The following is a 23,525-nucleotide window of genomic DNA, read 5'->3' as shown; positions in this document are numbered from 1 at the left end:
GTTAATGAAGTGTGATTGCCCACATTGGAAAGGTACTTAAAGGACTCATGAATTGATTGCAGGCGCAGAAGTTGGTATCAGCACGGGTCGCATTCACGCTCGTGGCCCAGTGGGAGTAGAGGGATTACTGACTACAAGATGGGTGCTTACTGGTCAAGGACACACTGTGGCAGACTTTGCTGATGGCAGCTCACTCCAGTATGTCCATGAAGCACTACCACTTGAGGAGGGTCCTAAGGAGGTTCCTATTTCCAAAGATGAAGAAACAATTCTGGACACTGGAGACGGTGAAGTGATACAGAAATAAATTAATTACGCCAAACATTTGTTTGGATTGTTTTTCCAAGTGCCCGTGGCTCACATAAGAAAAAAAAAAGCACAAACGAGGGAAGACAAAATCTTTAAAGAATTTTAAACATTATGTGAACCCACATTATGTAAAAAACTGACAATTAATGAAGGCCATTAGGCTGTATTGTAGGCTATTACTGCAGCCGTTTAATTGTCCAGTAGAATTACTATGTAACATAACGTGCCTTCAAAGAGAGCAAGTTGTTATAGTTGTTAATGAAATAACCGTGGCGGAGACGACGACGGAAGAGAATGCCTTAACAAATTTATATATTTTTTTCTTTAACTTATCGCTTTTATTGATTTCTAGCATCATTCGGCTTGCCTCTGTCGTAGAACAATCTTATAACCAAATATGAAAAGACAGTATTGAAGTCCAGATAAAACTAAAAAGTAAACCATCATGGTTCACGTACGATGTCCCCACAGCCCTTACATACTGTTTGAATGACGTTGGCAGCTGAAGAATCTAGAGACCATTGCAGTGACATTTAGACAATTCTTGCTGTTGCCATCGTAGACTGTGTGGCAGGCATAGAAATATGAAAATACAGTCAGCCATGTCAAGAAAAAGGTGTTTGTTGTTTGTCGTGTAAAGATACAATAAGGTCCCTCAGGACCATTGCTCTCATTATCTATGTATTTATTTAAAGAGTATGCACCAACTGTGACGGAGAAAGCCGTCGATAAAAGAAATATTCACGAGGTATATATATTTGAACTCATGTAGTAAACGATTTAAAAGTCTGTTTTCGTGTATTAGTAATAATACATTGTTCTTGGTTTTACGGTCCATGCCTATTGTGTCATTCAGAAGGGAATTTCAAAACAGCCTTTCAAAAAGAAGGTTGAAAGTTTAAGTCTAGCTTTTACATTTTTACTCCTAAAGAAACCAAACTAGCCAATAACTTGTAGTAAGTCTTGAAATCGTGGACTGAAATTACTTCTGTCATTACACAGCGGGCTGGTAGTAAAACAACAACCATGACAAATGACTCACTTTATTGAAGTGTCAATGTATTTAGCACTGCTATGCTATATTGTGGACACTAAATAAATAAACAAATATTGCAGCAAATCGAACAGAAACTTGTTACCGGTAAATACCCCATCGTCTCTCAATATCCCTGATAAGTTTTAGAGGAATTGATTTTCAAATTCAGTGTATTAAAGCTTTACAAGGTTTCTCCATGTTGTTTATGAATTTATCGATGAAAAAAGGTCCTGCTGATGTGGCTTCTTCTCCAAATATAGTAATTTATTTTCAAAACACAGAATACAATTTCATGCTTTTTACGAATATTTATTATCTTCACAAATGAATCCTCTATGTTTGAAATTGTATCCAAAATACAACAAATGCCTCATGCAATATTCAAGCACGAAAGAGTGTTTCATCACTTTTCCAAAAGTAGTTTTAACAACATATGAGGTGTTTGGAAATGTGATGAAACACCGTTTCGTGTATTTTAGATATCTTCTCAATCGAAACTAAACCGAATTAGTAGAAACTCAGCTGTGTTCTATTGGAAATCCGCGAATCTGATTGGTTCTCCTACTGTTTTCTATTTTAACAATAGAGTGTTTCTGTCGAGGAACTATCGGCTGAAGTTGCCCGCGGAGATGTTCTAAAAAAATATTAGCCCGAGAGCGGCTTCGAGGGCAATATGCTAGTTTTAAGAATAACCGGGGAACTATCGACGTATTCCGATTTTTTCAACTAATTCTTCCGCGCGCACATACAAAAACAAGCATCGTAAATATTTTTACTTTTGAGGATAAAAATAATGAAAGCAAAATTAAAAACGAAAAAACAGACGAGAAACCCACTAAATGCAGTGAATTTGGTTGGGTTTTTTTGTCTGCAGGCGGCTTGTTTACAAAAAACAGTCACGGGCGGGCACTATCGTCCGGGCATTTTTTCACGGGAGGGCACTATGGGCTGTAGTGCCCTCCGGCGGACGGGCACTATCGCGTCACGTGTTCAATTTAAACCAATCGGAATCGGAGAAAATTTAGTGGTGAACTATAATCGCCGATAGAAAACAGTCGCGCGCGCGCAGCTCTTTAAGCGGTAAATTTTCTTGATTTTTGTCTTCAAAGTGCACAATATTGTAGGTTTTGGACTGCAATCCTTTAGAGTTTCTACTAAAACAATTAGACTACTCGCCCTCGTTTTCTATGAGCGATAGTCAACTCGGCTGCGCCTCGTTGACTATTTGCTCATAGAAAACTCGGGCTCGTAGTCTAATTGTTAAGTAGAAAACGGAGAAAAAAGTCGTTAAAATGTAAGTTATTTAAGATCACAGAAACACATTTTGAAACACCGACACAATTATGATTTCTTTTTGTTTAACTTGTTTCAAGAAGTTAAAGTCATTTAAAAATGACTTCGATAAAATAAATGTTTCTTTGACCTTCGCAAATCCAACAAAAGAATGGTTTTTGCCAAAAGTCGTCACCGACGATTCTTGAAAGGAAATGTACTACTTATTGTTCCGAATATTTGTACTCTGTATATATCTCCCTTTGTAACAACGCCATGACGTTTATGATATGATACCTAAGATGTTGGCGAGAAATGTGCGTCGTCTCCTTTGGAATGAGTAAATGTACCATAGATTGTGCGATTGTGAGAAGAAAGGTTGTTCGTCATACCACAAAAGTACAGGTTCTTGTTGGTTATATTTGAATGTTTGTTAGACCTGCATTACAGGTGGGTGCTAGGTGCCTTTTACCACTTCGTCCGTCACTTCTTGTCTTTTTGGTTTTGACCATGGCTGCCGCTCACCAGAACAAAGCCAAGTGTAGAAAAACACGGCGATAACGTAGACTATCAGTGTGATCCAAAATACTATCCTCCATTCTTCTTGTTTCTAAATAAGAAAATACGGCATCATTAAAGCCTGAGAGCCTATTATGGCAATGAAATCAGTCATGTAATTCAGTTACAGGTCACACTTTAACAATATCAAACGTCTATTTTGAATAACGTTCATCATATCTGATCATCTTCACATGAAGTCATAATAATAATAATTATAATAATAATAGTAATAATAATGACAATAATAATACATAGCACGCACTTTACAGGTCTCAGTGCGTTTACAATTGAAATAAAAAATAGTAAAAGATAAAACCCGATAAAAATTACAATCTCTTAAAAATGCGCTTTAGGATAACCTAATTACAATTGATAAAAAAAAAAAGAAAAAAATGGCGTACTTGTTAAAAATCTTTCGACCTAAAAAGATATGTCTTTAGAAGAGTTTTAAACTCGGAGACTGAAGGCGCATTCTTTACAGTCGATGGAAGTGCAGCAATAGAAAAGGCCCGATCTCCGTATGTAGAGGTGGCCGATCTTGGGAATTATAGCAAACTTTGTGAGGCCGAGTGTAAACAGCGTGATGGCACGTATTGATCAAGAAGATCTACAATGGATGAGGGAGCATAGCCGTTGATAGCTTTATAGGTAAGCAACAAGATTAGGTCGTAAAATATTGATTGCACCCTGACTCATAAACTACAGCAAAAAGCAAGGGAGCTGATCAAGTGCCCTCTTTAAGCTACATTTCAATGTTGCTTTGCAGTGACGTTATAATTACTTTTTTTCAAGCATTCAGTCATGTATAGTGAACCATAGTTCACGTTTGTTTTGAAGCAAATTTTTGGCATGCATGTCTAGTTAAATTAATTATCCAAAACGAAAGTTCTCGTACTTTATTTGATGTAACAAATCCAGTTATTTGTGGACTTATAAATCCAGGGGTTGATGCAAACGTATTAGTTAGTCCCATTAGAATACCAGCAAACGGTGGAGCAATATCCAAGTGATTAACTGCGTAACCAATAGCATTCAGACCCGAAAAACCAACGCCTAACACAAGGAATATCACACTTGTTCTTCTTTGTTGAGTATAGCCTGTTGCTACGATAAACACTCCAGCTATTAGACAACCTACGAAAAGAGTTTTAATCATAATGTTATTTATTTCTCTAATTTTCATTTTGCAACACAGTGTTAGGTTATTTAAGAGATGATTATTTTATTTTTGATGGGGAAGGGCGCGGGGTAAAATGTTTTGCTGATATGGTCAGCATGGGTACGAGAGGTTGTTAATCCAACCAGCTTATACACTAAACAACACTGATTCACTTGAAGTACTAGAACGTAAATTGAAATCGAAATGGATTCTTGAATGGGCTGCTGCTACGGGCTGCTACGAAGGGAGTACTTGAGTAATCAACAGAGGATGACGTTAATACGGCAAATAGCTTTGCAACGTATTATAAGAGGCGAGGCAATAAACTCTGGAAATGTTCCATAATCCCGGACCTTTAGACGCCAAGAGAGAAGGAAACGTTTACCATATTTTTTCGTTAATTAGTTCGGTAAACGGCTAGCTAGCATAGCATTGACTGAGTATGTTCAATATTGTTTCTGGACACATGATGGTAAAGGTATTATTTTCAGCCTACCTGCTGCATAGAAACTCTTTCTTACTGTGCCAATTCTACAAACTTTGTATCTTATGAGCATATCAGCTGTTACCCCTCCCAAGGGGCCTAAAATGGCTTTTAACAAATACGGACATGCTGCCAAGAATCCAGTCTGAAAATAAAAATAACATTAACTGAATTGCGAAACAGATAGTCTTTCATGGATAACATAAACATGCCATTCTGTGTTGGCTTTAGTAAAAAAACTATTTACTTATAGGAAAAACCAAACGTTTGTGACTTTACTAAAGACATCTTTAGGATTAGCTCGATGAAGTGCTCCAGTAATGCAATTTCTGCTCAATTTGGTCGCAATTTCTCATTTTCAATTTTGCTTTGTTTTTGACGTTGTATTTAATATGACGGTGAACAAATCCGGATAAGAACTTTTTGCCCGTATGCAGATAGAATTATGTCAAAATTGAAAACAATTCGAAAAATTTATAGTTTTTTGTTGCCTTCGCTCTAAGGAGTATTATTCCAAATTTCTTCAATACAGATACATAAGCTTAATTGAAACACGCTATCAATTCACACAACATAGGTAAAATATGCTATTCCACCAAACTATCTACACGTGGACTAGAAATAACTAATACGAAAAACTATGCTATCCACTGGGTAGCGATTTATCCGGTGGATAGCGCTATCCATCCTTTGAATCCGGAGCCAGAGGTTTGTCTTCGCTGGTACTTTTCCAAATAAATCAATTACTTGGAATTTGCTAGTATCCCAGGTGAGGAAGAATGGAATAATTTTCATTTTTATTATTTCGTGGTTTACCTGGAAACTAATTTACATCTAGATTATCTAACGCTAAGCAATTGGAGTAGTGGAAAATCATTTTATGCCAGTTATTTAGGTGGTATCCCAAAAACGACTGAAAAGGAGAGCTTTTCTTTTCACAAAACAAAAATTATTAGTTCTCTAACTTTTTCCAATTGTTTTGCGTAAAGATCTATGTTAGCCTTAGATTGATATCCATATGTAAATATCAAAACCTACCTGTTCAATGTCAAAGTCCAGGACATCTTTAAAATACGTGGGCATGCCGGTAAATAACGTGTAATATCCCCAGCACGCACCAAAGTGGCCGAATACGATGGCCCACACTGCTGGTGACGTCAAAATGTCTGACCAGGGAAGGTGCTCAAACTGCAAAAGAAAAGTATCGTGGTTCGAAAGGTTATCTATTTTCTCTTAACTCAGGCAATGGCTCTTGAGAGTTCATAAATGTTGATAGCAAATTAATCTCCGACTCACTACTTTAGATAAATACGCACACAAGAATGATAGACTTTGTAAACATATAAAATCAATGTCATGTGTTACTTGATACGGTACTTGAGCATGTCTTTTGTCCCTCTAGTCTGTTTTTGTGACGTACAAATTGTGACTCCGTTCATTGTTTTATTGTGTAAGTACGATTTGTAAGTGTAATTGTAAGTGAAACAAACAGACAAAAATTTGTAAATTAAAAAAGTATTTCAAGTCGCTGTGACAATGTAAGAGAATTACTCGACCAAACCACACGGCGAAAACATAGGGAAAGGTTATTGTGAAGCCATTATCCGTGTTCGTCTGACTAAAGAAATGTTTGTTGTAAGCCCCGTCACATTAACATTTTAATTCTTCCCAAGCCGTCTACAATTCGTATAGACAACATTCTTTTCGTGATCTTGCTTTTAAATCTTGGAAGTCCTTCCCTGACAAACGCTTAATGTAATACCAACCTTATTAATAATAATTGAATAATAATTGACGCCTAATGTAATAGTTTACCCCCACCGTAAAGTAACAAAAATAAACGCTAAATGTAAAAACTTGTGCAACGGTAAACGTGGTTCATGCCATTTTTTGAGTCTAATGCTTGCGTGCGCTTTGCGCATGCGCATTAGACTCTTTGTTATATGAAAAAAGCTGTTAGCAATCCCAAGGGAATGGTTCGGGATCGATAATCGTTCGCTGTAATGTAGAAAACAATGATCAGCTGCAAGAACGGACTCCGTACGGACACGCACGATTAGTTTCAATTAAAAACAGCCAATCAGCGACACGTGTTCCCACGCATAATTAAAAGTTCTTTCTCAAGTCACGATTATTCAACACTTGAACAGGACGAAATAATTTTCCAGTTAAGACATTTGTAAGCTTTTTGTGAAAATAAATCTTCGTTTTCAGTTCAGTTAAGCACTTGTGTTTTCGTCTTGCTTAAAAAGCAAGACGTCTTTGAGAAAAAATATTTCGACGGCGACTCGCGTTTATTTACACAATGCGACCAAATATTTATTTTGTTTTAAAAAATAGAAAACTTTACCTCGGTTTTTGTATTTAAGTCATTCGAATTTTGACCAATTTTTTCTTTACAGTGCAAACAAAAACCTTCAAAAATAAAAGATGTACATGGATAAATGTAAATCAAGTTACGCGACTAAATCAAAATGCGTTTGTTTGGCCGCTTTGCAGTATTACACTGTCCCGGCCTTTGCCATACACTGAAATCGAATTTCATGCTTTTACGACTCTCAGAGATCTTAAGTTCTTCTTACAGCTAGAAAAATCATAAAATGGTTACATTGATATGGAAGTGATGATTCGCGAAATTTGTACATCATGATAAACAGTCTTCGCTCCTGTGTATGGTAGCTCGATAATAATTGCCTAGTTTCCAGCGTTCAAAAGGTCATCATTATATTGACGTGAGCATTTACACCCGTTTTTAGGAAAATCTGTCACTAAGTGCTTACAGTACAATGGAGTAACAGTCACTATTTCAAGTGCTTTTATTGCAAAATCTGTTTCAAGAGTCATCATCAAAATGGTGAAAAATCTGAAAGAAAACGATGTGAAGTTCTTCAACCCTTGTTGTAATGAACATGTTTTTTGTAAATCGTCACGCAATCTTGTCCAAATGTTTAATCGTTTCTGCTTTTACGGACAATACGGAAGAAGTAACATCAACTCCTGTTCATACTTTAAATTTTGTGAAGCATATAACATTTATGACTGTTTCGTTTTCATCCATAATCATCCACGATGCCCCTAGCTTGCTATAAGCATTTTAAATTAAACTCCCGAACACAAACCTCTAACCAATTTTAACCGGCTTACGAAAACCGCGCAATCTGTATCACTATGCCATGCGGCATTAGACTCATGTCACCCTTGGTGACCTATTTTCTTTCACTGCAATTCACTCGCAACGCTTTTTTCTTCTTCAGAAAGTTGGTAATTTAAAAATTGAAAGGAATGTCAGTCTCTTTTTCTCTTCCACACTCTTATTTTCTTCCTTTCTCTCCGCTGCTGTTTTATTCGAATTCATCAGCCGGCTGAGCTTTAGCAATTCTCTTAATACTTTGGCGATCTTCGCGATCTCTTCCTCGTAATCTTTGGAAAAACTTCGTTAGATCTCAGTCGATTTGAGTAAACATTGAAAGGATTCAGGTAATCTTCGGGACGATCTTAATACTAAGCATTATTAGATTTAGCGTTGTAATGAATTTTCACGGTGGGCCAAGCTCTTCAGTTTTGTTAGACCTTGTTACATTTTGGTGCGGTAACCATTGGCGTTTATTTGCATTGCATTAAACAGTGATACAAATGGTTACGTCTTTTAACGTCATCGAGCGGCGCATTTGACATAGCCTGCAGAACAGGCGGATTATTTTTCGGGGTGATTTTGGGAGTCGCGCGAAGCGAAGCGCGAGGGAAAAATAATTATTTTTCCCTCGCGCTTCGCGCGACTCGCAAAATCGCCCCGAAAAATAATCCGCCTGTTCTGCAGGCTACATTTGACATTAAGTCTGTAGCTAAGTAATATGTGTAACGATGTTTATACTCATTTGATTTTGACATAATATTCGCTCAAAAGTAAAATGATATATCAACAAGGCTAAAAAAGAGCATAAACAATTAAAAAGAACCAAACGTTTTCGACGTGTATGTCATCATCAGGGTTGATTTTATGTGCTGTCATTACCAGTTGCCGGTGTGAGACGGGAAAGGTTTCGTCATTTGGTTTTGTCCATTTTCGACCCCAGACCTTCGCTTTCAGTGACTGTGCAAGACGCAGTCATGCCGTCAATCATGCGCAAAGGAGAAGAACTCTGGGATTGAGAATGGGTTTTCAAGTTCTTGTCAGGGGCGCTGCACACGGTTACCGTTGGAAAAATAGACATGTGACGTCATCAGTGGCAAAACGTGCGAAATGATGAGATGTCCATTGGTTCATTCCGTCGAAAAGTGGAACGATTGGCATTAAAACCTCAAAATTTAATCGAGCAACTAAGCTTTGAAAATGACACATTTCAAGTTGAAGTGGCGATGAATACATTATATAATTACCCACGAACGTGATCCTTACTTCAGATTTATCACCGGATCCTCTGATACTTGTCTCAATAAAATCCTTCTCTACTGTTGATATAGTAGGATGAACTGAGGGTGAATCATGGACAATCATCTCCCAAGCGCAATACCAGACTATACCTGACAATCCTGAAACAATCACAGAGGTAGTACATTAACTGAAATTAACGATCCTTAATACCTTAAGGTTACTATTTTTAGCGACTACTACTTTAGCGTTTTTTCAAAGCAAGATTTAGCAACTATTTAATTTAGCAATTTTTTGAAAAATTTAAAATGTTAGTGATAAGGGTAAACCAGTTTTTAATGAACATATAGCTAAGATGGAAATAAATGTTCAGTAAAAGAATAAACTCACTTGAAATTGAACGAGTATTTTGCGTTACCGGAAAGAACAAAGTTACCGTCATCTATTTTTACCGAATGGTAATGAGGTGTAGTGATGATTCGCGAACTTGAAGTGACGTGTTTCCGTCACTCCATTCTGATATTAAAACGCAATTAATTCATGCATTAACGTGCTGACAGAAAGGTTGTTTAAAACGCCATTCAGCACATGTCAATCAAAAACAAATTATCCTATAACCTCATTCCCAGGGTCTCTCTCTTTCAGGGAACAAGGTTGAATTTTTACAAAACAAATCGAAAGAGGATCAATTACACATCCTCTGGTGATAAAAGAGAATAGAATTCGCTCTACGAAGCCGTAGAGCATACTCTATCAATGACCCATTCACCTAAGAAAACATTCAAACGCAAATGTAGTGAGATTGTGACATAACTGATAGCAGCTATAAGCTACATGCAGTTACCGCGTCTTTATTGTAAACACAACATTCATGCTGCACGATTTTGTTTCGCGTCACATTATCTTCGTGTCACGTCATCCGGTTTTCATCTTTTTGAGTCGTGCAGAAACGCGCATCTTTCTCAAGTTTTATTCGCTGCTCAAAATAACGCTATACGTGCTGACAGAAAAGTAAACATATCCACAAAACAAATTTACCTAATGCTAAATGGATCAAAGGTTACACTTTTGTGATGAAATAGAATTCGCGCTACGAAGCCTGAGAGCACGAACCATCAATGACACAATTCCCATGGAAAAATAAAACATTCAAAGGCACATTATTGAACGCTTATTTGAAGAAAAAAAACTATCAATGACCCATTCACGCAAGAAAACATTGAAAGGCAAATTAAGTGAAATTGTGACATTGCTGATAGCAGCTGTGAGTTATACGTAGTTACGGTTAAAAAATTATTACGCTCGCCATGTGACGTGTTGTAGTTAACACCACATCCACAGCTTGAATCCACAGCACGTTTCTGTTTCGCGTGACGTCACCTCGTGTCACGTCATCTGTTTTTCATCTTTTTGAGTCGAGCAGAAACACGAAGTGCTCAGGCGTATCTTTCTCTCGAATTTTATCCGCTGCTCAAAAATAACGCTATACGTGCTGACAGAAAAGTATAGATATTCACAAAACAAATTTACTTAACGCTAAAAAGGATCAAAGGTAATACACTAACCGGTAAATATTTTTGTGGTGAAAACTGAATAGCGCTACGAAACCTGAGAGCACGAACCATCAATGACGCAACTCATGTGGAAAAATAAAACATTCAAACGCAAATAAAATGAGATTGAATTACTTTATTGAACACTTATTTAGAAAAAAATGCGAAGGTCGGCACTTCGAATCATCGAATTACCAAATTACCATGAGGTTGCTCGAAGAGCCTTTGATTAAATTTTATTTTCAAATCGACTATGCTTAATTTTGTTTCCCTTTTGGGGTGGGAAGGGGGATATTTAAATTTAACGAGTATTAAATTTGACCGAGACAAAATTTAGCGAGCACTAAATTAAGCGATTTTTGCACAACTCGCTAAAATCGCTAAAATTAGCAGCCGCTAACAATGTATTCTCTGTTACTTCTTTAACGGTTCGTTTTACTGTCTCTTTCTTAAAATAGAATGCCTTAATATAGAAAACAGTAATTTTTCTTGACATTCAAACGGATGGAGACGCCAGGGAGGACGTTTAACTATTTATTACATTTAGGAACTGTGTAATAATTTATCAGAAGGGGACTGTCTAAAAAAATCCCAAAGGGGAGGGGGCATCAAATAAAACCGATGGGAAGAATAAAGGGGCTTAAAGTAAAACAATTCACTTCACTAAGCAGGAGGGGGGGGGGGGTGAGAGGCTGCATAAAGGCGCGAAAAAGGGCTAGTGAAAGAGAGACACCTAAGAGAATTCCTTGACAATTCCTTGGACGGCTAAACACTTGAAGGTCTCTCTCGAGGAGCATGGAATAAGTAAAAATAAAGTACGTGTTCTTCATTACGTGATCCTTCACACATCCGCCGTCACCAGAGTTCATGAAAGTGACGCACTAAATAGTTTCTATGATGTTCGGACACGGAATCGTAACCAAGTGATTCAGACAGTAATTCATATTCTCAATCAAGTCATTCAGTTAAGGATTGTTTCGTTGAATATTAATATGATGCACTGTTTGTTCCAGGGAGTACTGTCAAACATTTGAACGTACAGTAACAGTTCTTCGTGTTTCACAAATGGCTCTAGAGTTACAATGGAGTGGGGGGGGGGGGGGGGACTGTATGAGGAAAGAAAAACCTTGGTTTATTTCTTTGAAAGAGGTATTACCTTATATTTCCAAAATGAAGCTCGTTTTTCAGCACCCCTCCCCCAGATGATTATAGCACAGTATGTTAGAAATCTTTACCTATACAGTAAAACACTGAGGGCCATCCCCCATCAAAACCATATTTAGATAAAACTCCTGTTAATGGAATGGCGACTATATTTCCAAATGGACAACCTACAAACAAAGAAAAAGAGGTGTTGCTAATGTTAGATGTTGTATTAAAAAACTTTTCTTTTTAGTTTTGCCTTTTTGATTTGATGTTATTACAAATTTAGAAGGAGTATTGTTTATGTATCATCAGAAAAAATATTATTGAACTGAATTGTGGAGACTTGTCCTATTCGGCTGTATATACACACGAAACATTTCAACGCAACATATCCCAACATTGTTGCGCACATTGTTGCCACTCTGTTGCAACACGTTGGATGATGTTGGATCAAGTTTGAAAAAGGTCAAACTTTTCTCTTAACCCATCTTGCAACATTTTGGATGTTGTATGATGTTGTACTTGTTTGGCCACATTTGCGCAACATTGTTGCACCGGAGCATGCGCACTAGTTCGGTTTTCGCCTTCCAACATGCTGCAATAGGATGGCCAAACGCGTGCAACATGTTGTGCACAACAATGTTGCATCTGCGTTGAAATGTTGCGTGCGTTTGGCCAGCTGCTTCAGAACATCTCGCAACGGGACCCAAAAATGTTGGGATATGTTGCGTTAAGATGTTGCGTGGTAATGCCCGTGCGTGGTAATGCCCGTTGCGTGGTAAGGCCCGGCCAAACGGATGCAACATTTCAACGCAACATGTTGCAAGCGTTTGGCCACCCTGTTGCGATATGTTGCAGTATGTAAGATTGCGCAAATCGAACTAATGCGCATTCTCCAGCGCAACAATGTTGCACGAACGTAGCCAAACGAGTACAACATGCTGTGCGCAACAATGTTGGGATACCGTAAAATTCCGGTTATAAGCCCCCCCCGCTTATAAGCCCCCCCGGTTATAGGCCCATCAACCTGGAAACAAAAAAATACATCCGGTTATAAGCCCCCCCGGATATAAGCCCCCCTCTTCCGGATGACAGTACTGAACAGGGCTAAATGTTGCTTTTTTGTGCGTTTTTAACTTTAAAATGTATTTCGATCAACACTCCCGAGGCTCGTTTCGAAACGTTTTTTCCTTCCGCTTATAAGCCCTCCCGAATATAAGCCCCTCCGCTTATATGCCCACCCAAAAACCCTTACGAAGTTGTATAAGCCCAGGGCTTATAACCGGAATTCTACGGTATGTTGCGTTGAAATGTTGCGTGCGTTTGGCCGGGCCTTTAAAGCGTGCGCATTTTCAATTAGTGAACAAATACAGTAGAACCCCATTAAGGGCCTGATTACATGGCGAATTTCAGCCCGGGTTGAACACTTTAAAAACTGAATAATTATCGTGGCCGCCATTTTCTTTCGTTGAAACCACCAATGCGCATCCGTAAGCTCACTTTCAGCCCGGGCTGAAATTGAAAACGCGATTACATGAGGTTTTTCAGCCCGTTTGCCCGGGATGAGATATCCAGTCCGGTTTCAAAAACTGGGCTGAAAATTTCAGCCCGGGCTGTAATTCGGCCCGGGATGAAACTATCCTCACGTAATCGCAAATGTTTTTTTTGAGAAGATTTGTTCTGGAAGCCGGACTGAAATTTCAGCCCGGCAAACCGGGCTGAAATTTGCCATGTAATCAGACCCTTAGTTCTAGTTTGCGGGGTTTTCGAGTTATCCGAGTTCAAGTTAACCGAATAAAAATGACTAAAAAGTGGGGTCAAATCCAAGGGAAATGGAAAAAGTAAGTTCGACTTAGCGGGGGTGTTCGAGTTATCCAAGTTCGGGTTTTACCGGGGTTCTAATGTATCAACATTTCACATTCTGATGAATCTACACAATTTTTCTTTTATAATAACATCATGTCGCAGACAAAAATATCAAATGCAAGCGACTTTCCTACTTAATAGAAATGTAAGTATGAAGGGAAGTTTGATGACCTGCTATGGATATGGTAATTAAACTGCTCCGCTCTAATGGCGGAGCCCACTTGCTCCAAATGGCATGATTGCAAGGAAATGTAACACCCTATAAAACAACAAAACAAACAATCACTTTTAATTTTCGTATTTAAACAATTTTCAATTTCGTCTTGTTATGCTTGTTGATGTTTCTTTGTACCTAATATATATTAAAAACATTTCTTGCTATTTTGTGCACTTGTAAATAATTTGTTTTTAACTTTGTGACTTACCTGCAAACTAGCTGCTACGTGGTAGCCTGTGAGTGCAAACTGATTCTCTTCTAGTTACATTAATAGTTCAATTGTTATCGTATAAGTTAACCTGCGATCAGGCGTTTTTTCGACTTTTTTGCTTGTTTACAAGCAAAAGGAAGGAGAATAGCGGTTAAGTTGGGTAATCTCGAACCACATTCTTGTTAACTCTCAAGGGACTGTTTTGATTTCTCAAGGGAATACTTTCCTCTGTGGGTGATCAAAGCGCATGACTTGTAAAGTGTCACTCTATAGTTGTGCTTCAACACTTCTGTTTTTATAGAAAAAACGTGACTTGTCAAATTTACAAACGTTATATAACAATTAAAAACGTGAGTAGCCCAAATCTGGTACAAGTCTTTCACACACTAAAACTTTAATTTCTCAAGGGAATACTTTCCGCTGTGGGTGATCAAAGCGCGTGACTTGTAAAGTGTCACTCTATAGTTGTGCTTCAACACTTCCGTTCTTGTAGAAAAAAACGTGACTTGTCAAATTTACAAACGTTTTATAACAATTAAAAACGTGAGTAGCCCAAATCTTACGAAACATAACCAATTAAGAATGTGAGGGGTTCGGCGATCGAAGGCAACGAAGTTTAGAACGATTTGTACTGGTACAAGTCTGTAGGCGCTAATATTAATTTAACCTAAAACGATTAACAACGCAAATTTGTACTGGTACAAGTCTTTCACACACTAAAACGTTTAAAATATAAAAATGGTTTAAACAGATCTAAAAATATAAAAAGGATACTCTAAATTTTCGATCGCCTTCTGCGGTCTTCTTCAGAGAATAATGGATTTTGCAAGGTTCGCAGAATTCTAATAAGTTGCGTTGACGCCGCTGGGGAGCAACTAGCGATGCTAAACCCTTGGGAAGGGCGCTCTTTCGTTTATAGTGTTTTTGTCGAGGAAAGAATGTAAAGACTCCAGAAACAGTCTTTTGTTCTTGCTGCTTACACCTGTTTCAAGAATTTCGATAATGCAACTTATTAGAATTCTGCGAACCTTGCAAAATCCATCATTCTCTGAAGAAGACCGCAGAAGGCGATCGAAAATTTAGAGTATCCTTTTTTTAAGCTATGACCACAGATCGCTCCAGTAGTTTTATTCACTAAAACGTTGCAAATAGTTAACCAAAGGGAACTGATTTCGTGACAATTGATTATTCAGAATTGCAACATCATTTAATGCAGGTGTGAAGTGATATTTACAAGTGGTTTTGTAGCCTGTTGTGAAATTACTTCCGGTGAAGCAGTAAAAGCTGAAAATTGTTAGATGTTAATGCATCGCCATTAGAAAAAAATGCAGCAACTGTTTTACTGGAAATATAGCCGTTAGAAATGGCATGTGTAGCCGTAAGGTAAAGAATAACGCGAGGAGAAGCGGCTTTTGGCAATATCCAAACGAAAATTTACTTTTCAATGTGGGGTTAAGATCGCGTGACGAGACAAAAGGTAACTCTGTCGTGCGAAACCTTTATCGGGAACCCTGCATTAAGCCGAGTGGAAATCTTTCTAACTCGAAATAAAACAACTATTTCGATTAAAGGCAAACGTCAAAGTTTACCATTTTTAACCAAGCCAAAGTATATGAGTCGCAAAGCACCCAGCCGTCGCAACTGACAAATACAGCATTTCCTCCGCGAAAATAAAAAAAAAGCTTGAACTGAAAGACGTTTGAATTCTTCCATGATATGTTCGAACAACAATGCCCAGGATAAACCTTCTACTCATACTAACTTCATGCAAAAAAGTCGATATCTCGAAGAGATCTTTGATTTTCCCAGGGAGGGCATGATTTCAGGTTACGTATAAGTTTGCATTGTAATTTCATTGTTTGTTTTTAGGTAACTCGTTACCATAGTTGCTATATAACCTTTATTGTAATTAGACCAATACCTCCCTTTGAAGTGTAAGGCGCAATTAGATATACTGTTACTGTTACTCACCCACTCACTCAGTAACAGATGTCACGGGTCGCCCTTCATTTCAACCCTGTTTTTGCAGTCTTGTTTACAATTAGGTAAATTACGAACACAACTGCACTGCTCATTTTTGCCACTTCAATATGTTAACTTACCAAAAACAAACCTTGGAAAATTCGAACACCAATCAAGGCCATCACGTGATATCTGGCCGCTATCGGAGTAAGAATAGCTAATAAAGACGTCAAAAGAACTCCATAACCAAACACACGCGTGCCACCGATTTTAAGTGCTAGCCAGGCTCCTGGGATCTGTAAAACCCAGTAACCGTAAAAAAACGAGCCGAGAACGAGACCTTAAAACAAAAAAACAACCACAGTGAAACCCGGATAAATAAAGATACCTAAGGGGTCACAGAAAGTCGTGTCCTTGTTAAGAGGGTTGATTTAAGGGGTGAGGTTAAAGGTGAATTTCATGAAATTGGATGAAAGTTAAAAGAAAAATAGATTAAGTAAAACGAGGAAAGACATCTTATATGTATTAACAACATGGCATATCTGTAATTCGAATTGTTAGTAGCTGCGTTAAGTACATCATCTTCCAATGGCTTAAAGGACGGCTGTAATTTTTTATATCATTCATGTATACCCATCATAATTCCTGCTACTGACTAGCAACAAACTGGACAAGTTTAAAAATTGTGGCGGAGGCGCTGCGTCACCGAAAGGTTTATATTCTTTACAGTTACACATTACTGTACAACAAAGCGATCTCGGCTGGAGTGAACGTATTGCCGTTTGTAAAATACTGATAAATTTTTGGGAAAACGGTGTTGCGAATTCCAGTTTTTTTGGAAATGGGTATAGTTTCCCTGCGAGAGTTTAGTCTCAGAAGTCGCATTTTGATACCGGCATTACTGAATTTGCGGACCGAAATCAATAGGCCGTAGTTTGTACAATGTTCTGAGGCAGAAATTAGTTTTTATTTTACCACGTCAAGTATTTTAACAATGAACTTTTAATGTTTTGTTATATTTTGCCCCACAAAGCAAATGCTAAAAAGGAACTCCTGTTGTTTAAACTATGGAAATAAAAGATTTTAGGGAAAGGTCGTAAATCCTACCTTGAAGTTTAGAGTTCCAGTCAAATTCAGCTTGCTGTAAAAATGTATAATATGTTTTAATATTTAAGCAACCATAAGATACATGTTCTAAAATCGCAATAGTGACCTTGGACTGTTTTAGTTGTGTGTTGAGTTGCCACTTGTAGATTACACCGTAATAGCCAGCATTACGTAATTAAAAAATACAATGTGTATTTCTTTTTATTTTGAAATGAACGCAGAAACGTAAATGACAACTAGTTATGAAGTATTACTGTATAACAACACAGGGAGCCAGGACTATGTATCGAACTATATGCTTAGAAAAAGAGCATTACCATAAAATGATGAAATAATTTCGTATAACAAGAATTGTAGACTACGAGCAGTCCCTCTTTTGACGAACTAGGGAATCCAGGGACTGCTTGGAGATTTGATCACTACATTTATCAATAAGGGGCCTGAAGGGCTGAAACGGGAACTGGGCACTAAGAAAATCGGATTTGGGTCAGGGCTGGGACTGGGAATCACAAACAAATAAACAATAGAACTGGGACTGGGATTTGGAAAATCGAAAAACAATAGACTGGGAAATGGGATTTTATACTCCCTTTCGGACCCTCATCATTCATTAAGAATTAAAATTCAGGCTTTAAAAGCTACACTGAGCTGTCTTTATATGTGATTCGAAAAGAGCAAATTCTTCTCAGTCCTCTTTGTTGTCATATACCAGGTATGCATGTTTATAGCATATAAATTGTGTGCCATCTTATTATCACAAGGCATATGACCGACGCGTATAATCCGACTTCAACAATAAGATAATAAAGGAGTGTATGTACCTTAGTCATCTTTACTCCTCGTCTCATGATTGTTTGATTGTTGACCATTGCCACCAGAGCCACGTTAAGGTTGACTCGCATAGCGTAGATATTCACAAAGCCGATAAAAATCATCAGTAACAGTACGTATCGTTTAGGGAAGCTCACGAGTGCACTGGTCTCTTGTTTGCTTTCCTTTCCTGTTGTCGAGTATTGATCATCTGATATTGAAGAAACCTTTTTTTTGTCATCATCAGGCTGCTGGTTCATTCTGGAATATTAATATATACATTAACATTCAGAAACCTCTTCTATGCGTGCAAGAGCGGGAGACCTTCTTACAAGGCTGCTTGTTTTTAGGGTCTTAAAAAAGGTATGCTTTTGTTAAAAGGAGGTTTCTTGGAGTTTCGATAGTGTGAAGCGTTCTTTCTGTGGGGAATTTGGCTGACGGGGATTAGCTCAGAGCTGAGGTATTCCAGCTGTCGAACAGCAAGCGACCAACAGTCTACTTTGATTTTACATCTTTTTTCTTGTTATTTCCATCATTGCTTTCTTCTAGTCTTAACTTACAATTTATTTTTTCCAAGCTTCTTGACTCACAAGTTACTTTCTTCCTTCTTCTCTAAATTATTAGTTTTACAGCGTTGCTTATATATGTTTAGCTTCTTATTAACATGCATATCTTTAAAATTATCTTTCCTTATATAATTAGTTACTAATGGATCACACATTCATTAAGATACATTCTAACGTCATTTCGGTTGCCGAAGGGGTTTTGGTGGTATTAGCAAAAGTAGTTCTCACGGAGTATATGACAAGATTGAGACATGATGTCCCACGGTTGACAGTTCAAAATATAAAAGTTCCATTATCAGTAAACTGAACTCACGTTCACAATCACGAATATTCCTAAACTTAGTTTTTAAGACATAAAAATCACAAGACAAGAACTTAAATACAAGAAAACACTTTCAATTGGTGTACAGAAATGGGCGCTGGCCGCGCCTCAGTTCAGTGGCTATAAAAAACGTGAGCTAAAGCTTGCCTTCTTAATCAATTAACATTATCTTTATTTATAGTTACTTTTGGTATATTTTAGATTTTCTAGAAGGTTCGGTACTAATTACCTAAACCTTAAAAGCCACTAAATCAAGATTTAATTTAACTATTCATTTTTACCGAATGGTAATGAGGTTATGTTATGGGCCGCATTTTCTCACTCGAACACTCACTCACTCACTCACTCGATTCTGATATCAAACCGCAATTAATTTATCATTAAACGAGAAACGTGCTGATGGAAAGGTCTTTTAAACGCATTCAGCACATGTCAATCAGAAACAAATTATTCTTCAACCTCGTTCCAGGGTCTCTCTCTTTCAGGGCAGTAAACTGAATTTCACAAAACAAATCGAAAGAGGACCACTTCCACTTATCCTCTGGTGATAAAAGAGAATAGAATTCGCTCAACGAAGCCTCAGAGCATAGGCTAACAATGACCCATTCACGTAAGAAAACATTCAAAGACGCGTTTTAGTAAACACAACATTCATGCACGTTTTTGTTTCGCGTCACATCATCTTTGTGTCACGTCATCCGTTCTTCATCTTTTTGAGTCGTGCAAAAACGCGCATCTTTCTCTCAAATTTTATTCGCTGCTTAAAATAACGCTATACGTGCTGGCAGAAAAGTAAACATATTTAAAAAAAATTTACTTAATGCTTAAAAGGATCAAAGGTTACACTTAAATATTTTTGTGATGAAATAGAATTCGCGCTACGAAGCCTGAGAGCACGAACCATCAATGATGCAATTCCCATGGAAAAATAAAACATTCACAGGGAAATAAAGTGATATTGTGTTACATTATTGAACGCTTATTTGAAGAAAAAAAGCTATCAATGACCCATTCACGCAAGAAAACACTCGAAGGCAAATTAAGTGAGATTGTGACATTACTGATAGCACCTATGGACTACATATAGTTACGCTTAAACTGTTATAGAAAATTATTATTGCATGTGACGTGATTTAATAAACGTTTCAGCTCACTGGAAAAACACAAATGCGTAGCACGTTTCTGTTTCGCGCTACGTCACCTCGTGTCACGTCATCCGTTTTTCATCTTTTTGAGGCGAGCAGATCTCAAATTTCATCGGCTGTTCAAAAAATAACAACGCTTGTCGCTGCCTAACCTCCCACGCAGTCGTTCTTAGGGGCGATTGTGTTCCACACCGTGTAACGCAATCGCGGGGAGGAGTGTAACGCGATCACCCCTAAGAACGACTGCGTGGGAGGCTAGTCGCTGCCCGGTGTGTATATTATATATGTGCTGACAGAAAAGTAATTGAACACACAATTTATCGCATCTAAGACAGTAAAAACCATATTCAAAGGTTACAATTTATTTTGGTGGTGAAAAATAGAATTTGCGCTTCGAAGCCGGAGAGCACAAAGCATCAGTGACCCATTGACGCAACTCACATGAAAAAAAAAAAGCATTTAAAGGCAAATGAAGTGAGACCGTTACATTCTTGAACGCTTATTTGAAAAACAAAGCGAAGGACGCCACTTCATCGAATTACCATGAGGTTGCTCGAAGAGCCTTTGATTGCAATTAGACCTGCAAAACATCCTGTGACACTTTCACTAGTATCAGTCTTAAACAGTGCATTATTATGGAGATTTTCGCTGGAAATATTTAAAAACAGAGTGTGTGCTTGTACAATTTCTGTCAAGTAAAATAACCTGTATAGTTCAAGCTCGTTGAGGCATTCTGTTCGTTGTAATTTCCAAATATAACAACGACATTTAGGGTGTATATTTAACAATTATTGCACGAGGGCGTGTTGGATATGAGATGGTAGATAGCCAACGACGCGCGTAGCACCAAGTTAGCTATAACTATCTCATCTTATTGCAGGAGTGTTTGATACATATACATGTCAGCGAAATACAAACTAAAAATAGAAACTGTAAGTTGACAGTTACAGTGACAGTTACTCGAGCAAAAAGCGACCATCAAACTATTCGGTAACTATTTCTGTAGCGTAACCGAGGAACTGGGAACAACAGAGGGTAAGTAAGGCTGCTAGAAGCAAGATGGAGGGTTGAACCCAGGACCTTCGGATAAATATGAGGTTCTAAGAGTTACATACGCGTTACAGAGTTATATATTTTATCTGTAAAGTATGAGTTTGCTTTCTTTAAAACTTACGACCTATTTTAAGCCACAATATTGTATTGTCCGTAGCTTTAAGTGAGTCTGTAAACATTTAGTAGATGTTAAGCGAAACTGTATTATCATGAGATCCATTTTACACAGATTTGGGTCATTTGCAACCCTATGGCCGGCGGCGAGCCGCAAAATAAATTCCTGGCCTGCCGAAAAATGATCAGTTTCTGATATCTTTAAATGCAATGTGACATAAAAATTATGGATGTAACCTTTTAGGTTCCGCAGGCCAAGAATTTTAATTCCTAATTTTTTTAGTCAAAATCTCGGTAATAGTTCAAACATTGATTCAGTTTGTAGTAAAACTTACTGGAACTTGTTTAATTTAAACAGACAGTTATGATTATGTCTCTTTTAAAGCTAATATGATGAATCACAGCTAAAATAACGCTTCATAATACAGCACTAAAAGTCTGGTCTCGAAACGATTAAACAAACCACACTCACCTTAAAATGTCTACTTTCAGATTAGAATAATGGTAATTTTGAAGTTGATCTTTCCAACAGGTGGCAGACAGATGTGTTCTGCCCAGAATACCAGAAAAATGCTCCAAACGTTTAGAAATTAAACCAATTTAACTACCACTGTTTTAAGGCAATTAGTAGGCAGATCTGATACAATTCAGTTTCTCCGCAGGAACGTTGGCTGTAAGGATTTGTTCATGTATACAACTATCTCAGATACCAGCAGGTGGGAACAGGTTGAACTCTATTACGATTCTCAGCGCGTTTATAAACAGTGTTTTGACCACAACAGCAACGGCGGCCAGAACGTCGCTTTGTTTAAGCAAAAATATCCAATATCGCTTCCAAAGCAAAATTATGCTCGTTTCAGATTGCTTTTGGTCCATAAATCAGATTTATGTAGGAAAAAGCATGTGTGGAAGGAAATTGACCTTTTCAACTAACCCTTTCATGTGCAAATTTTCCCCCCAAAACGCGTTTTTTTAACCGTTAGAGTGAATTTTTGGTGCTATGATCTTGAATTTACCTAAACTTTGCTAGAAAAGCACTTTTCACGCTGCAGCAACATTTTGATAAAGATTCCATGTAAAAATGTACAATATTTCACTTTGGTGCATGCGCATAAGCCAAAATTTGGACTGTTTTTTTTTTTTGCTGAACCGTTCCAATTTTTTTTCTTGCGGCGCATGCTCCTTTTCCTTCCGTTTTTTCGGGTTTCTTCTGACCGAAAGAGTTTTGACGTAATCATTGAAAAACCCTGAAAAGGGGACATTGATCAATTACAGGTGTATTGGCCTGTTAAAGCACCGATTTTGCACCAAAAACGGATCGTGTTTTCTTTGATTAGCTCTGTCAGAATGCAATTGATGTTCAAAATGAACAGTCCTGTAGAAAGGTCATTCCTAGTTCTATCAGCTGCTTATCACAAAAATCTGCTGGCGTGCTTAAATGGTTCAATGACCGCACCTCCAAATAGCGGCCAAATGCGCGTTTGCAGATGAACGGGTTAACTAGAACTGTACAATAGTCTGAACGTGCGTTAAAAATCATTCAACATCCCAAAGTTGGAGACCAAAAAATTTAGCCCTTCCCTCAAATTTGCCGCCCCCCTCCCCCTCCCCCTTACTCCGCGATGAGCAACAATTACCTTAGTTTTCACTAGCTTTCGGAACTAATTCACCAGAGTTGGCGGCTGAAATTCACGCTACTTTTTAATGCTATTGATAGGGACGACGACGCCGAGAGCAACATCGATAAAAACGTGACTCGAATTTTGCGATCACCATATGGTGATATGCTTCTGTCCAGATCAATTTAGTCTTTCTTTCGTGTAAAACTATTCTCAGCCGAATAGCAATGGTATATTGCAATTCCTGCGTTTTGATTGGTTAACATGATTCAATGCTTCTATCCTCCTAATAGTTTAGTATTGTAGTCCCGGGATTACTAATACGCAATATTATGATCAAGTTAAAGCTTGCTCTCTTTTATGCATATCGTCGAGTGGGAGGAAGAGGGTTGCATTTTTTTCTGCAGCAAATATAGGAAGTGCGTGGAATAACGCACCAGGTTTGGCAGAACAATCCAGTAAAACTTATTTTGTAGTGGTGCCGTTGTATTAAACACACAGTCCAACGAAAATATCACCTAACCATCGCTTTGAGACCTTTGATAGTCATTCATAAAACTAACTAAATATCACACGAAATATTCTTGAAAACTCCGTCATTATATTAGTAGTATTTTCCATACAATAGCCATATTTTAGGCATC

General features: G+C 37.8%; 2 protein-coding genes across 5 annotated transcripts in view; one reads left to right on the top strand and one right to left on the bottom strand.

Annotated features, from left to right (window-relative positions):
* The window catches only part of LOC144638842 (delta-1-pyrroline-5-carboxylate synthase-like), a 28,162-nt gene extending 26,733 nt beyond the window's left edge, over positions 1 to 1,429 (top strand). For both annotated transcript variants that reach the window (XM_078498141.1, XM_078498133.1), the window contains one exon: positions 63 to 1,429. In XM_078498141.1, the coding sequence (XP_078354267.1) occupies positions 63 to 307 (245 nt within the window). In that variant the 3' untranslated portion in view covers positions 308 to 1,429. The remainder of the gene's footprint in view (positions 1 to 62) is intronic.
* On the bottom strand, positions 1,339 to 21,946 carry LOC144639148 (vesicular glutamate transporter 2-like). Of its 3 annotated transcripts, XR_013568068.1 has the most exons (12): positions 21,735 to 21,946; positions 18,074 to 18,323; positions 17,253 to 17,286; positions 16,286 to 16,485; positions 13,927 to 14,014; positions 11,979 to 12,074; positions 9,218 to 9,351; positions 5,860 to 6,009; positions 4,834 to 4,966; positions 4,074 to 4,312; positions 2,619 to 3,227; positions 1,339 to 1,862 (listed from the first exon to the last, which is right to left on the bottom strand). XR_013568068.1 is itself a non-coding variant. In XM_078498396.1 (11 exons), the coding sequence occupies exons 2-11, from the start codon at positions 18,320 to 18,322 to the stop codon at positions 3,075 to 3,077; spliced, it is 1,476 nt and encodes a 491-aa protein (XP_078354522.1). In that variant the 5' UTR covers position 18,323; positions 21,735 to 21,946; the 3' UTR covers positions 2,322 to 3,074. The 3 variants fall into 3 exon arrangements, 2 of the variants coding, with proteins under 2 accessions (XP_078354522.1, XP_078354536.1); XM_078498396.1 differs by lacking the exon at positions 1,339 to 1,862 and having other exon boundaries at positions 2,322 to 3,227; XM_078498410.1 differs by lacking the exons at positions 1,339 to 1,862; positions 21,735 to 21,946 and adding an exon at positions 18,623 to 18,673 and having other exon boundaries at positions 2,322 to 3,227.
* Positions 21,947 to 23,525: the final 1,579 nt, after the last annotated feature.

Source organism: Oculina patagonica, chromosome 2 (assembly GCF_052425735.1).
Source record: "Oculina patagonica isolate OP01 chromosome 2, crgOcupat, whole genome shotgun sequence".
Classification (NCBI taxonomy): domain Eukaryota; kingdom Metazoa; phylum Cnidaria; class Anthozoa; order Scleractinia; family Oculinidae; genus Oculina; species Oculina patagonica.
Note: the sequence above shows the minus strand (reverse complement) of the source record. Positions and strands in the feature narration are given on the sequence as shown.

Coding starts and splice junctions, on each gene's coding strand:
- LOC144639148 (XM_078498396.1), bottom strand. CDS start 18,322: ATGAACCAGCAGCCTGATGATGACAAAAAAAAGGTTTCTTCAATATCA. Junction 17,287..18,073: donor GAGGAGTAAAGATGACTAAG/GTACATACACTC, acceptor ACATTTTTACAG/CAAGCTGAATTTGACTGGAA. Junction 3,228..4,073: donor GATTTGTTACATCAAATAAA/GTACGAGAACTT, acceptor TTTCTTATTTAG/AAACAAGAAGAATGGAGGAT.